Source organism: Ictidomys tridecemlineatus, chromosome 11 (genome assembly GCF_052094955.1).
Source record: "Ictidomys tridecemlineatus isolate mIctTri1 chromosome 11, mIctTri1.hap1, whole genome shotgun sequence".
In the NCBI taxonomy this organism is placed as follows: domain Eukaryota; kingdom Metazoa; phylum Chordata; class Mammalia; order Rodentia; family Sciuridae; genus Ictidomys; species Ictidomys tridecemlineatus.
Genome location: NC_135487.1, coordinates 122,300,861 through 122,316,593, shown reverse-complemented (window position 1 = coordinate 122,316,593; position 15,733 = coordinate 122,300,861). Strand labels below are relative to the sequence as shown.

At 45.5% G+C, this 15,733-nt stretch overlaps 1 protein-coding gene and 1 long non-coding RNA gene across 4 annotated transcripts in view; one reads left to right on the top strand and one right to left on the bottom strand.

Annotated features, from left to right (window-relative positions):
• Cd5l (CD5 molecule like) overlaps nt 1–15,733 on the bottom strand; it is a 52,037-nt gene that overhangs the window by 945 nt on the left and 35,359 nt on the right. For all 3 annotated transcript variants that reach the window (XM_078027243.1, XM_078027242.1, XM_078027241.1), the window contains 5 exons: nt 11,101–11,345; nt 8,751–8,777; nt 5,137–5,457; nt 2,894–3,229; nt 1,640–1,960 (listed from right to left, as the gene is read on the bottom strand). In XM_078027243.1, coding sequence (XP_077883369.1) covers nt 1,640–1,960; nt 2,894–3,229; nt 5,137–5,457; nt 8,751–8,777; nt 11,101–11,128 — 1,033 coding nt within the window. In that variant the 5' untranslated portion in view covers nt 11,129–11,345. The remainder of the gene's footprint in view (nt 1–1,639; nt 1,961–2,893; nt 3,230–5,136; nt 5,458–8,750; nt 8,778–11,100; nt 11,346–15,733) is intronic.
• Nucleotides 13,391–15,126, top strand: LOC144368410 (uncharacterized). Its single transcript, XR_013428173.1, has 2 exons — nt 13,391–14,084; nt 14,671–15,126. It is a non-coding gene; the product is annotated as an uncharacterized LOC144368410 (long non-coding RNA).

The window sequence follows — 15,733 nt, the reverse complement described above, 5'->3', positions numbered from 1 at the left end:
AGACAAGAGGAACATGTAGTAAGGAGCGGGGACAGGCCTGCAAGAAATTATTCCCTTCAAGCTAAACTGGCTAAGGAAGCAGACCGGTGCTCAGAACAGGAAAGAGCTCAGCTACATGGATATCCCACACGGGTGGATGTCACCTGGGTCAGAATCTGGTGTAGTGTCCCAGGGGCCAATTGAACCAGTTCCCATGTGAGGCACAAACTGTACAGTTGTTCCTCTGTATCCACAGAAAATTGGTGCTAGGACCCTCAAGGATAGCAAAAAAAAAAAAAAAAAAAAAAAGGATGCTTTAAACCCGTATGTAAAATGACATTGTAAAAATTTCCATTGAACTGAAGCACATCCTCCCATATATTCTAACTCATCTCTAAGTCTCTTATAATACCTACCACAATGTAAATGCCACATAAATAACTGTTATGCTATCTTGTTTAGGGAATAATGATAAGAAAATCCTGTGCATGTTCAGGACAGATGTGATTTCTTCTTTTTTTTTTTTTTCAGTAGAGTAATTGAATCCTTTATTCTATTTTGAAAGAACATCAATATGGAATAAAAAGCCAAAGTGTACCAGAAATAAAGTTGGTGATGCATCAAATATGCATTTTCAATTCACGGTTGGTTGAAGCCACAGATGCAGAAGCCATGGAAACAGAGGGCCAACTGTGTTCATGTCTTACACAAAAGTCTTTGAGGGATAGTGTCTATTTTACAGATGAAAACACTGAAGTTGAGAGTAGTTTAGTGACTGCATAAAATTTAACAATTTCAAAGTAGCAGCAGCAGATGTAAACGTTGGCCTATTACCACTAAATCTGTCCTTTCCTAGGCATTAACTGTTCCCCGTATTTCTTGGTTAAATATCAGCTCTTCCCTAGCTGCAGCTTTATAGCTTAGCCGAAGAGACCTGCACAGTGGGTCCCCTCTCTAATTCCACAAATGGGCTTCCGACTTGTGACTCTCTTGAGTCAGCCACCCAGAGACCCAGAGGCTACACTCGGACTCCCTGACCCAAGTTGGGACAGGGCTTCCTCCTGCATACTCCCTTTAGGGGTCTATTTCAGGTCTTATTCTCTCCAATAAGACTCCCAAGGACTTTCTTAGAGTGCCCTTGCCCATAGCCTCAAGGCCACTGGAAATAAAATCTGGGGAGTAACAAAAAAAAAGAATGAGGTGGGAGCATCTGCCAGGTTCAGACTTAGCCTTTGAGGACTGAAGAGAACTAACCCTGAATCGAGAGGAAAGCTGGGTCGTTATGGTTCTGCTATGTGATTTGAAAACAATTTTGATGATTTTGAAAAGTGGCTTATATCCTTTCACACTTTTGTTCACACTTAATATAAAGATGTTGATCCAATAATTTTCAAGACACATTCAGACTGTATTTTTTATTATATCTCAGCCCGATTCCTCTAGAAAAAAATAAAAACCAAATATATATATATATATATATATATATATATATATATATATATATATCAGAAAGCCTCAGTCTTATCCCTGGAAATAGCCACAGAGTAAGGAAGGATTACGAGCAGCTCTGTGGCATAGGCAGAGCCACCCTTGTCCCCAGACTTCACCCCACCAACACTTCTTCCTGCATTGTCCCCCAGGTCAGCCCTACAGGACTCACCTGAGCAGATCACAGCCACATCTTCTTTATGGGTACAGTCATGATACCCCCAAAACCTGTGTTTGCACTGCTCCAGGGACTGCTCCTGCCCCGAGCAACGAACGTCATCCAGCCAGATGCGGCCAACCCCAGGGCCATAGGTTTTCCGGGCTTTGAAGGGTAGAGAGAGGGGTTCCCCACAGCCCAGTTGCTTGCACACCACTCGGTCCTCCTTTCCTCCCCAGCCGTCGTCACAGACAGAGCCCCACACGCCCTTGTGCAGCACTTCCAGTCTCCCAGAGCACTGATTATCTCTTCCTACCAGCCTCAGGTCAAAGGCATCTGCAGGGTGGAGGAGGAAGTTGGAGATTGGAGAGAAAAAGGGAAAAGAGAAAAAAATAAGATCACGGGTTGGGGTGATGGCTCGGCGGCAGAGCATTCTCCTAGCACGTGCAAGGCCCTGGGTTGGACCCTCAGCATCACATAAAAATAAATAAATAAAATAAAGGTGTTATGTCCAGCTGCAAGTAAAAATTAAATATTTTTTTAAAAAAAAGATCATCTGCATCCTCCCCAACCAAACCCCATCAGCACATCTGAAACCCTCCACGTGTTTCTGTGACTGCAGTTGCTCTCCACCGCTCCATCAGCTTTCAACCCCTGTGGCCAGGTACGTTCCTTCAGCTAGGATCTTTTTGCTTCCCCTACCTATTTTATAAATCTAATATTTATGAATGGCTTTCTGGTAGTTTTTTAAAACTGAAGAACTTAACAGATACAGAGTAATGTGCTGTGCTCTATCATATGGAATTCAGTATGATAACAGTTCATATTAATATAGCACATAATATTGCTTAAAACATTTTAAGCATTTCACATTCAAAGAAGTTATTTTTTAAAAATTTCTTTTTTTGGGGGGGGTGGTATTGGGGATTGAACCCAGTAGTGCTCTACAATGGAGCTACATTTGGAGTCCTTTTTACTTTTTATCTTGAGATAGGGTCTTACTAAGCTGCCCAGGCTGGCCTTGAACTTGGGATCCTCCTGCCTCAGCCTTTCTGGTAGATGGGATTCCAGGTGTGCATCACCCTGCCGAGCACTGAAAGGCAGCTATTGTAATTACCATTTTAAAAGAAGAGAATTGACAGTCAGCACAATAGGTTGGCAGGGATCCTCTGGTGCAGGAGTCCTTCTGGAGAATAATGCTGAATGGAATTCCATTTAACCTCACCCATGACCTTGGTCTCTGGATGTGCGAGCATCACCTTCCATTACCTTCACATTCCACCCACGTGTCCTCGTCATGTGTGCAGTTTTGCTTCTCCCAAGGCCCAGAAGGGCAATCCTGAAGGGCTGCTTCTCTTCCCGAGCAGAACATCTCCCTCTCCCAGATGGGTCCTTGGCCCTGGGCAGCCTTGTTACAGTGGCTGTGGGTCTGCAGGGCCCTGCCGCACCCCAGTTGCCGGCACACCACCTTCGCAGCCCGGAGGTCCCAGCCCGTTTTGCACACGGTGCTCCACTGGCCCTCATACTGCACCTCCACTCGCCCCTTGCAAGGCCCAGGGCCACCGACCAGCCGCACACTTTCTGGGACTGGAGTCAAATCTGGGTCTGCGGAGCAAAAACAGGAAGGGTCTACTCCCTGCAAGCACAGGGTCGTCTCAGAAAAGGGGGCTCACTGCCCAGGGGCTGTTTCTGGTGTTCAGTACCCTGTGCACTGGAGTGCGAGGCACTGACCAACCAGTGCTCAGGGAGAAGTGAGGGAGCGAATCAAGGAAGCACATGCTCCAGGGCGAGTCATTATCGTGGCCTTTTACTCTTTCAAATTGTTTTCCCATTCAACTCCTCATTGCTCTTCCCAAGAGACAGAGGCAAAATAAATTTATATATATATATAAACATTTATATCATATTATATGTATAGTATAATTATATTACATGTAAAATTTATATTATTATAATAATGATACATAAATAATAATATATAAGTATATTTATAATTATAATATACTATAAATATACATGTTTTTACATATTATAAATTCATTATGTATTATGTATTAAAATATAGCATATGTATTTTGGTATTGGGTATTGAACCCAAAGGCACTCTACCACTGAGCTATATCCACAGTCCTTTTTATATATGATAAATATAGTATATATTTTAATACATAATTACAATGTATCATATATTATAATCACACACAAAATATTTTAATACATTATTATACATATATCTATGTATAAACAATGAATTTACATTAAATATTATATCAGACATTATAAATAAAATGTGTATATTACATAATTACTACACAGGATATATAACCCATTTATGTCATAATTAATACATAATAAGTATTGATCATTTTTTATAATATGGAATTATAATAGTATAATATATAATGTATATAATGTGTGTTTTCTATGTCATTATAACTATATTATATATATTGTTTGTATATTAAATATATGTATTATTTATATATATAAATGTATATGTATCATGTATATATGTACATACATATCTGTATATATGTGTGTATATACATACATTATACAGGTGATCAGATACATAAGCATATACACATAAAAGGTTAAAAAAAACTTTGGATTAAGTAGGAAGGTGGCATGTTCTTTATTTTATTTATTTATTTTATGTGGTGCTGATGATTCACCCCAGTGCCTCACGCGTGGGCGGCAAGTGCTCCACCCCTGAGCCCCAGCCCCAGACTAGTAAAAAGCATTTGGGTTCAATGTTGACATTAACCAAGTATTCCAGATTAGTGCTTCCAACCCTCACCAATCCTCAGTCTTTCTAACTTATAGCATTAAGGCAAAAAGTGATTGTTTCTCTGATAAATTCTGTGGGGAGACAGAGAAGGAGGAGACATAGACTCGCCTCTCATAAATCACAGGAGGAGAAAAGATACACAGAGACACAGAAAATATTAAAAGCACATAGAAAGCAAACGTTTGCTCTCTCTGTGTATGGAAATAAAGGAATAGAGATCCCTGAGTGTGTCTATCAGTCTATCATCTCTCTAAGATTGTGTTGCTTTCCTCTGAGCCTCCCCTGTCTACCTGACCGCAGGCAGACTTCTTGAGAACTGGAACTATCAAGAAAAGCACAGATGACGTCTTGGGGGCTCATCTCTTCACCCACGACGTCAGGCCCAGCCCCAGGTATAAGATACACCAGTCAACAAGGGTTTAGTGGTTGCACGATCTGTGCATATTTTTTTTTCATGTATAAAAATAAGAGAAATACGTTCTCATTTCCATTTAAACTTTAAAAAAAAAAAAAAGCACTAATACAACCAAGTCACAGTAACATTCTAAGGGAGGATGATCTATCTCCAGAGTTGAGAGTTAAGAAAGTGTGGGTGAGACGAGAGGACAGGGAGGTCGTTACCGCTGTGTGGAAGTCCACGACAGGGAATCAAATCCAACAAGAGTGGCCAGGGCGGGGTACGGGCAGCTGGCAGAGGGACCTCGGGCCTTGCGCTACTTACTCTGGCAAATTGCGCCGGCATCCTCATCGTGTGAGCAGCCGTAGACATCTTCGTCCTGCTCACACTGAGCCAGGGTGTCTTCCATTCCGCTGCACCTGACCCCTTGGATGAGGACTTCCTGCCCTTTATCTGGGTATGGCCCATATAAACGACCACTGGGGGTCTTCTTGGCTGCTCCACAGCCCAGCTCCCGGCACAGCACGGCCACATCCTTCAGGTCCCAGCCGTCATCACACACGGTGCCCCACTGGCCGTTCCGTTCCACCTCCACTCTCCCTTCGCAGCGGTGGGGACCCCCCACCAGCCGCACTCTGGATGTCTCTGCAAAGAGACGGGAGGTTGGATGGAGATGCGGGAGGAGGGCAGAGGATGCTCAGGGACACCTCCACCCTGCACAGAAGGTGTGGGGAGTAGGGGACTAGACAGGAGGGGTCAGAAGGGAAGGGGAGGGAGATGCACTGGGGGACCCCATTCCTGAGTTCTGATTCTACCGCATCTTTAATTGCACCCTACCAAGAAATCCCCCTTCAAGGACCCAGACCTGACGGTAGCCTTTCACGCTGAAGATTAAGGGAAAGATCAGTCAAAGAGCCAGCAGAGTTGTGAGACTCTGATGGTCGGAACCAGGATAATCCATAGAGATACCATGTCCACCCCTGTACTCCACAAAGGAGGGAAAGGGTCCTCATGGAAGCGATGATCCGGTGGTCACACTGTCCAACAGTGAAAGCCCAGGACAGATCAGCTCCAAGTACTTAACTAGAGGATTTCGGGGGTCCAGGTGGGAGAGAGGCACCTCAGAGCCTCCGGACAAGTTCTGAGGAATGAGAACTCTGGGTATGGAAAAGATGAAGAGAAATTCTTTCACTTCCACCACCGCACAGAAGTGGAGGAGAAATGGCTGTGTCGAGTGACGAGGAAAGAACTCATCAGACATTGAATATTTGCTAAGCACCTACCACGTGTGGGGTATTGTCTTATGAACTCAGAGAACAGTGATGAACAAGACAGAGAGGACTTCTGTCCCCCAAGAGCTGATATTTAGAGGCTTAAAACAATCTCACCAAGTCTACGGTAGCCTCAAAGCAAGAGAGCAGAGAGCTGAATTTGCCACAGCTTTGTGTAACGGGACCATTAACTGAGAGACATGTCTGGGGTTCTAGAAGATGTCACATTTGGACTTGTGGTCTCTGCCCTAATGGAATATGAACAGCTTAATAAGGGCCAATGTGGGTCACATGACTCCTGAGGAGCAGACTTCCCACTTCCTGTCTTAACTCTACACAGACTCCCCAGAACATGAAATCAACCCAGAGGAGTGGTTAAGTGAGAAAACTCCAATATGACTGAGTTTTAAACTACAGTGAGAAGTTCATGTCTGGTTTATTGATTTGTTTTTGCTTCATTTCCTTAATTGGTGGTGGGGAAACGGATATAAAGAATGAAGATTAGTTGGAAACGGTGGCACACACCTGTAAGCCCAGCATTTTGGGATACGGAGGCAGGAGGATTTTGTTTGTTTGTTTGTTTGTTTGAGAGAGAGAGAGAGAGAGAGAGAGAGAGAGAGAGAGAGAGAGAGAGAGAATTTTAATATTTATTTAGTTTTCAGCAGACACAACATCTTTATTTTGTATGTGGTGCTGAGGATCGAACCTGGGCCCCACGCATGTCAGGCGAGTGCACTACGGCTTGAGCCACATCCCCAGCCCAATTTCAAAATTTTGAAAAGGCTGGGCACAGTGGCCCATGCCTATAATCCAGGCAGCTTGGGAGGCTGAGGCAGGAGGATTGTAGGTTCAAAGCCAGCCTCAGCAATTTAACAAGACCCTTAACAACTCAGTGAGACCCTCTCTCAAAATAAAAACTAAAAAGGGCTGAAGATGTGTCTCAGGGGTAAAGCACCCCAGCGTTCAATCCCCCAGGACCAAAAAGAAAAATTAAACAAGGATGGCGACGTATCTCAGTGACACAGCACTCCTGGGTTCAATCCCTAGTACTGAAAAAAGAAACTAGAGATAGAATTTAAAATCATTTTAAAAAGTTTAAAAAAAAGGTTTATACTTTTTACACATTTGAATTTAAAGCTTACTTATCTGAATAAAATATAATTCAAGAGAGTCACCCAGAAATGGCTTTGGGGTCATTGGATCTAGATTAGAGTCTGGATTGTTATTATTGTGTACTCTGGAAAGAAGCTGCCTTCAGAATTCTACACAGGTTATCGTTTTATTTTGGATTGTAAAATTCTCACTTTCAATGAATTTTTATTTTTTTTCCTTCTTTTTTGGGGGGGTGAGGTACCAGGGATTGAACTCAGGGCCACTCGACCACTGAGCCACATCCCCAGCCCTCTTTTGTATTTTATTTAGACACAGGGTCTCCCTGAGTTGCTTAGTGCCTCGTCTTTGCTGAGCCTGGCTTTGAACTCTCCATCCTCCTGCCTCAGCCTCCGGAGCCAATGGGATTGCAGGCATGCACCACCACGCCTGGCCTGAATTTTCAGTTTCTATGAAGTAGACAAGAGCAGTTCCCAGGAAAGAAGAAATAAGCAGTGATGGCAATAGTAATAACAACCACCACCACAACAAAAGAAATTCAGCTGGAGGAAACAGAAGAGCTGGGAAAAGATGTGCAAGGAAAGAGTTGAGGGCTCCCCAGGGCGCGTGCCCGACACTAGCCTGCTTTATCAGCACAGAGCTCGAGAGAGACCCAGGGGTGGAGAGCAACATCCGGGGGAAGGAGGAGGCTGTGACAAAAACAGTTGTCCTCCCACACTGGCAGTGAGGGACAGCCCTGAAGACCAAGAAAAAAGAGCAAGTAATTTAAGCTTCTGGACAAGATCCCAGAAGGGGAACTCTAAGGAATCAAATTGCATCCATCAGGGCAGAATCAGCCACACCAATAGCAGATTTTGTAGCTGCCTCTCTCTCTCTGGCAAAGCCACCACCACCCAGTGAAAGCACAGACTGGAGGAACGGTGCAAAAGCAGCTGGTAATCCACAAACAGCCTCCTTGGCTTTGGGCGGTCACAGCCTTCCACTCCTGTATACTCATTCCACGCTCCCTTGCTCTCCTTGGGTGCACAGGGGTATATCGCCCAGATTCCTCCAGGAGGCAGCCGGTAGAGGCTGAGCTGCATCCTGCCCTCTACTTGTGAAGTCATGAACTTCACAGAAGCTGACGCATTTCTAATTCAAAAGTGCCAGGAAGTCTGGGAGGAGGACTGGATGTGCTGGAACCCATCAGGGCGCGAGAAGTTCATTGCTGGGTTACCCCCCCCAGCCAGTGAAATGCCTCTGGGCTTGAAATGAAGCTATCTCGGGTTTTTTAGGGGATGCTGGCCAAGCTTCTCTGGCCACAGAGGCCAAGTGGGGAGAGAGGTTCGTTGGCTGGATAAAAACCATTCAAACCATTCTGGGCTCTGGAGTGGAAATCCACCCACACAAGACTGACAGAGTGGGATGGGAAACCTGAAAAGAAAGGTACTCAGCCTGTTTGGGACCATGGTCTCTTTTCATAGCCCAGGAACCTTCAAAATCTCCCCTCTCCTAATCCTAGAGGCCTCCCCGTCAGGACTCTTCCCCCCACCCCACCCCACCCCTTGGAAGTCTTACCTAAGAGGCCGGGTCCAGCGAACATGACTGAGGGGAGGAAAAAGAGGAAGTGAGTGAGACCCTCGAGTACATTTCCAGGGCTTTATTTTTAAAAATAGAACTCTCTAGAAGGCCCTTGCCAAACTTAAGGCAATAGATAGGGAACCTCCAAGATCCGTCCAGTTGTCACCTTCTCGTCCTGGGTCACAGTGTCCTTTGATGACCGCCCTCAGAGAACACTGGACACTGACTAGAAGCCAGAGGCCAATTCTGTCACAGTTGGCCCGGCCCTTTCCCACCACGGTGGTGTTGCTTCCAGCCCAGGTGAGGATCGGAGGGTCATAACTGCTGGAGTAGAAGTGTGGTAATGCACCCCCTTAGCTCTGCAGAAAAGAGCCCTGGGGCCCCCTGGAAAGATGCCCTGGTGGGGAAAGTCAAGGTTGCAGAGGGGCAGGGCAGAGAGTGGAGGGGAGTGGCGGGATCTGTTCAAGGACACCGCGTTCAGACTGGAGTTAGCCAACTCCTTCTTTCAAAGGCCAGATACTAAATATTTCAGGCTTTGAGGCCACAGGGTCTCTGACACAGCTATTCAGCTCTATCTTTACAACATGAGAGTCGCCATGTCCTTGTGGATACATGAACCCAGTTGTGTTCCGATACATCTTAATGTATGGAGACACAAATTTAAGTTCCATGTATTTTCATGTGTCATGAAATATTAGACTTTTTTTAAAAAAAAATTTCCCCCACTGTTAAAAAATATAAAAGCCATTCTCAACGGGTAGGCTGTAGGTTACTGACTATAGATTAACAGGTCAGAAGCAGCTCAATGTTGAGTTTGGAATCTCCACATTTAAGCATCCAGTACATCTTTGGAACATCAAGCTTCTTCCTGTGAGATCTCCGTATAGTTGGATTCTTTTGTCCGATAGGCTCCCTCTTAGTGCTGTAAAGAATTCTGAACCCTGTGACCTTCAGTAGTCCCTGAGACCTTGGTATTTGCGACTGAAGAATTCACCCCCTCAATAGGTTTATGAAAGAGTGACTGAGAGTCTGTGGAGCTCCATCCTCGGGCTTTCCAGGCAGAACCAAATATTTCAGTGGTTAACCCTGAAATATTTTCTTCTCTTAGTTTCCAGACTCTTTCTCATGAATCCCATGCCCTCCATCTTTCTCACATGGCCACTCTCAGACTCGGTGAAGTCTTGTCTACGACTCTGGGACACTCAAGGCGATATTGTACATATGTGATGAGCTGTTGCATAACCTCCCCCACAGAATTACACAGGGGGAGGAAAGTGTGAAGCCCGGTGTGCAGGTGCAAATGCGGGGTAGCTAGTGAGTAACTGGGAGCTCCTCCACAGGGTCAATAGCTGCAATAGCAGCTGCAGACCAGAAAGACTCCATGAAGGAGACCGGCCTGCAGGTGAGCTTGGGAGAGCCAGCAATGCACCCTGAGAGGCAGCATCAGCTGTCGGGTGCAGTGGGAAATGCAGGGATGCTAAATATGGCAAGTGCCCTACACAGGACACCCGAGTGCTACGTTGAAAGACTGTGGGCTTCAGCAATGCCTAGGTCATCAAGACAATAAAAATGAATGTGATCAACGAGGATAGAGGTTTATCCCATGCTGTTAGATGCCCTGTATTAGTTATCATATGAAACATCTCCTTTAAAAGAAAAAAAAAAAACTCTGAGAAACATAACATTAGTCTTACTGTATAGATTAGGGAGGTTTCAGAGAAATATGGTAATCTTCAAATTCACAAAGCTAAGAATTTGAAGAGCCAGGAGGGCTGGGGCTGCAGCTCAGTGGCAGAGTGCTTGCCCAGCACGCATAACGCCCTGGGTTCATAGTCCCAGTACAAGGAAGGAAGGAAGGAATCCAGGGGCCAGGACTAAAGCCTCCAGATCATTCATGCTAATTTGTAGACTCGCCTAGGCAACGGGAAATTGGAGAAAATGAGAGAAACACTATGTGAAGCACCTTTCAGAGGAAATTAGACAAAATAGCCAATGAAAAGTGATTGTCTTATAGCAGTACCATCTTTCCTTGCTCTACCTGTTGCTACTTAGCATCTCACTCATTTGTCTTCTTATAATACTGTATTTGGGGGAAACAATGGAAAAGAGGAAGGGGAAAAATGTCATATATCTGTTGGTATAACTATGGGGCAATAGAAAAAAAAAATCTGGCCATTAAAATATAAATTGGGTATGGATCAAGGGGTTTTTAGGGCTTAGAATAGGTAGAGAAAGAAAGGAGAAAGCCATCCTTCGAAGATATTTGAATCTGGGCAGGGAAAAGATTCTCCTAATGAAATTTCCGGAAAACCCTAAAATGTAAACCTACCGAAGCAAAGGTACTCACCAAGGATCAAGGAGAACAGCGGAGCCATCCCTCAGGTTGAAGATGACGAACTGAAACGCGGCTGGTGATAAGTCCCCAGGCAGCAGCATTCAGTTTGGGCCACAAGTGTGCTCAGAGTAGGAAGAGAGGCAGGTCCCCTGTGCTGCAAGAGCTGTATCAGATGACCAGAAGCCAGTGGACTCGAGGGACAGAAATGATAGAGCTGGACTTGCTGAATTCAGCATGTTCTAGATGAAGGAATGGGGCTGTAACCGGCAAAAAAAAAAGATGCTGAAACAAACAAACAAACAAACAACAAGAACAAAACCAGTCTGTCATGTCCTGATTCTGCTGCAAGTTTAGCTCCAGCCATCTCTGCTCCTGCCCCTTGCCCTTCCACAGAAAAAGGGGAGTGACCGAGTGTGGCCCTCTCTCATTAGAAGGTCAGGTAATGCCTAGTCTCTAAGGATGATTTTGGGGGGAAGTAGGAGAATTTAGATTTATTTCATAAAAGTCATCGAATAAATGCAGAGATCCCCTTGGAGCCACAGTAGAGTCCAGGTGGTGATGTCAACCTGCAGAGTTGGCTTTCTTACCCTCACATGGGCTTCCCCACACTGGCCAGAGGGTCCAACAGGTCTGCCCTGCCTCTGTGCTTGTGCCCATCTTTCAAAACTGAGTGGCAATAGGTCCCTGTGGTGATGGGCTTCCTGATCACTGGACTCAGCTCCAGTGTTCTTTTTTTTTTTTAACTTTATTTGTTTATTTAATTTGTTTAAGTGGTGCTGAGGATCGAACCCAGTGCCTCACACATGCTAGCTAGGCAAGCGCTCTACCGCTGGGCCACAACCCAGCCCCTCAAGTGTTCTTTACATCTATGATGGACAGAGATTGAGTAGCAAGACCCTCAGCGTTGCCAGGGCCCCGCTGCCTTGTTGTATTATTCAGCCGAGCTTGAAAAGTGATTCAACTCCATTAGTTAAACATTTAATGCCACATGCTGACACAACCCCTGCTGTATCAAGCAGGGTCATTGTCCCTCTACTGTGGAATATCTTAGGTTCTTTGTAATACTCAGGTCACTTGACACAATGCTTGGTTCATTGCAGGCATTCATTTTTAAGCCTGTATTTCTTATTTACTTCTCTTATGTTCAAGAAAAAGTTTGGAGCAGCCTTGAGTGCCCGGTGACATGCTAGGTAGGGGGAGTATATGGATGAATGAGGTATAGTTTAGCACACCAGAAGAATAAGGATGAGTAATTGCAATCACACGCAAAAACTACTGTGAGACTGGAAAGTATAAGATGCTTTGCAGACACAGTGGGAAAAATGATTACCTCTGCTTGGAGATAATTGGAGAAGAGTTCACTAAGAGCAGGAGTTAAAGGTGAGTAGAGTGGATAGTCAGAATAAAATATATATATTTTATTATATATATATACATATATATATATGCAATGCATATGCAGATAAATGCAGCATTATCCATCTAAGGAATGACAGGTGGTTTGGAATGAATGGATCACGGCCTGATTGGTGCTCAGGGGTCATGGGTTATTGTTTAGTGGTGTTATGGAAGATATATTATAAATGGGTTTGTAAATGCTAATTACTCACATTCTTCCCTCTCTAGTTTCTGTTTCAATGCAGTAACAGACGCAGAATTTAGAAGAGGCTCAAAATAGCAGCTTTACTATTTGATGAAGCCAAATTAGGCGGCAACTGGAATCCAAGATCCTATGCATTCGGCTCCATCCTTTAGGAGCATGATGTGGACAACTGACTTTACACTTGAAGGATGAAAGCCTTCATATGACCTGTGAGCAGACAAGCCCAGGTCTCATGATACGGAAATATATTTCTCCCCCTCTCACTTGGACAATTGAGTGAAAGAAGTGGGAAGGAAAGATAAAGCACTTTGCCCCAATAAAATATTTTACAGGGGTTGGGGATATAGCTCAGTTGATAGAGTGCTTGCCTTGCATGCACAGGGCCCTAGGTTCGATCCCCAGCACCGAATATATATATTTTATTTATTTGTTTGTTTATTTATTTATTTATTTATTTATTTATTTATTTATTTATTTTACTGACAGAGTCAAGAACATTAAGAAAGGGAAAGGAAGCCTCTGTAGCTGGAAAGGACATGATCCCAGAGGACATAAAGGACTAAAGGGTGTTGTGCATGTCAGAGCATGTGATCTGGCTATACAGCATGTAGGAGGACGTGGAATGGAGGTAGAGCCTAGGGAGTCACAGAGACCCAGGAGGAGAGCACTCTGTACCAGTCAGAGGTGCAGAGGAGATCTCAAACAGAAGGTATGAGACTTGCCCGACCGTCACGGTGTCTGGGGGTGAAATGGGCAGTAAGTCGCCTCATGTGAGCCAGGGAGGCTGTATTAGGCTAGAAGCTTCTAAAATGTAGCGAAGCTCTGAAATAAGTACTCAGAGGAAAAGGGGCCCTAGATAAAGACCAGGAGAAATTAATCCACTTTTCAGCATTGGGTTGTAAAGCCTGCATTGTGGGTGGCATCATAAAACCAGGGCTTCCAGCTGAGGCACCAACACAAGTGGTTTCAAGGCTGCGTGAAGCCAGCAGGTGGGTTGCTACAAAGGGAAATCAGAAGCCCTGGAGAAAAGGACTTCAAGGAGGCAGGACTTGGGGAAAGAAGAGCATTGGGAAGTTCAAGGTCACGGAGGTGGCTCAGAGCCTGGAGAAGGCTGTTCAAGGTTTTAGAGGAGGAGCAGTTCCGGGCTATGAGAGGCCCAGCCAGGGGAGTGGAGGAGAATGAAGACGGAAGATTCAGGAGTGGAGAGGCTCAGGGAATGGAGAAGGGGTTCTCAGGAAGAGATTTGCCCAGAGAAGGGAGCTGGGCCAGGGGACACAGACTGACGGGGGAAGCTCAAAGCTGTGTGCTGTGGACAATTATGACAGCAACTGAAGCCACTCTCTCTGATACTGTCATGAAAGCAAGCTCCACGTCCTGCTGGACTGGCATCAAGGTGAAATCCCTCCGGCAAATAGTGGTGACCATTGATAGTGGGCTTCGTGAGAACAGTGCAGAACATCTGGGTTGTTCCCTCTGAATAGTCCCTGCGCCCGGCACGCCCTAAATGGTTGACAGTTCCATGAATGCCTGAAGAGTGACCAGGCGGAGAGCATCGGTGAGCCCACAGCTGTACCAAAAATGCCGTCTCTCGGCCCTGCCCTGCTGTCTTCTACGGTCCGCTGGGACTGACGTCCTGAGACGTTTATCAGGATAACGGGGCGTCTCCTGGAGGAGCTTTCTAGGAGCAATTGACCCATAGTATTTTGCAACTGTACATGTTGCAGTCACATGCATGGCCTGTTAATAGGCACTCCATTACTTATGGCTGGTTGATTATTATTAATATTTTAAATCATCAAATTTCAGGGCTGTTTATTGCAAAAGATTCTAATCACTCCTAAGAGGCGCTAATGACTTCTTAAAACGCCAGCAGTGACCCTGTCATTCTGGAGGCCCTTGTGGATGCTGAGGACAGACAGGATAGGACTGTGGTCTCCCCCGGGGGCACAGGAAACTCATAACTGTCTCCTCTTTGACAGGTGTTTGCAATGAGGGGTCCAGGAGGAAGGAGGACAGGTGACAGTAGTACAAAGAGTGGACTCCACAGGGAGGAAAACCTATCAGCCTGGCTGTCCACTCTGCATCCAGCGAGCTGTCTATGTCCTGCTGGCACGAAAACTGGCCTTCACGGTCCTCGTGTTCCCAGTGTGTTCCATCCTGGAACTTCAAGCTGTACTTTTCTGGACTTAACTGGAATCATCCCTAAACAGAAGCGTTAAGCACAGAGGCCAAGCGCCTGGACGTTGGAGGTGGGCAGACCCGATTCCAGTTCACTTCAGTCACTTTCCAGCTGTGTGACCTCCAACAAGATACTCTGACCCATTCTTGGAACTTTGGTTGCGTAGGATTTATACTTTTTTTTTTTTTGCTAAGATGATCAGTTTTCATTTCTGCCTTTTACTAAATATACATTTAACTAATTTAATCTTGCTTAATCCACCTTTGTGTTCCTCTTTTCACTGGAAATTCAAAAGTGATAGCAAAGCAAAGGGTTCACACGTTGGCACCTCAGAGAAGCACCAAGCAGGCGAGGCTGCCCGCCTCCCAAGGTGGCTTGGCCTTGCACTGGGCCTGCGTGCTCCAGGGCAGGGCTGCCCTGCTCCTGAATTTAGACTTCATGAAAGATAAAGCCCAGATTAACAGTCCACATTCTGATCGTGTCAGAACAAATGGCTCAGCATAGGGCCATGGGAAGAGAGGCAAGAGGAGCTTTCTGAGAAGTTGGCCCCCGACTGGGAGGTGTCCCTGAGGTTACTGGACCTTACTGCACTATGCTGCTCCGGCCTGGAGGGGGTAGGGGTTGTACCAGTGGTGACATGAGAGTCCCCTAAGGAGTCACATGCACAGCTCACCCTGGTGATTCCTCCCTAGCCTTGCATACTGAGCCATAAAATTCCAGTCCCTCCTCACCGAGGGGTTGACTTGCATGACCAAGTGGACGGTCTCTGTGTACCCAGCCCTGAGTCCTCTTCTTCAGGGTCTGCAGATCCCCTTCTGCGTCTGCATCATTCCTGTTGCCTGTGACCTGGGCAGGAACAGCTT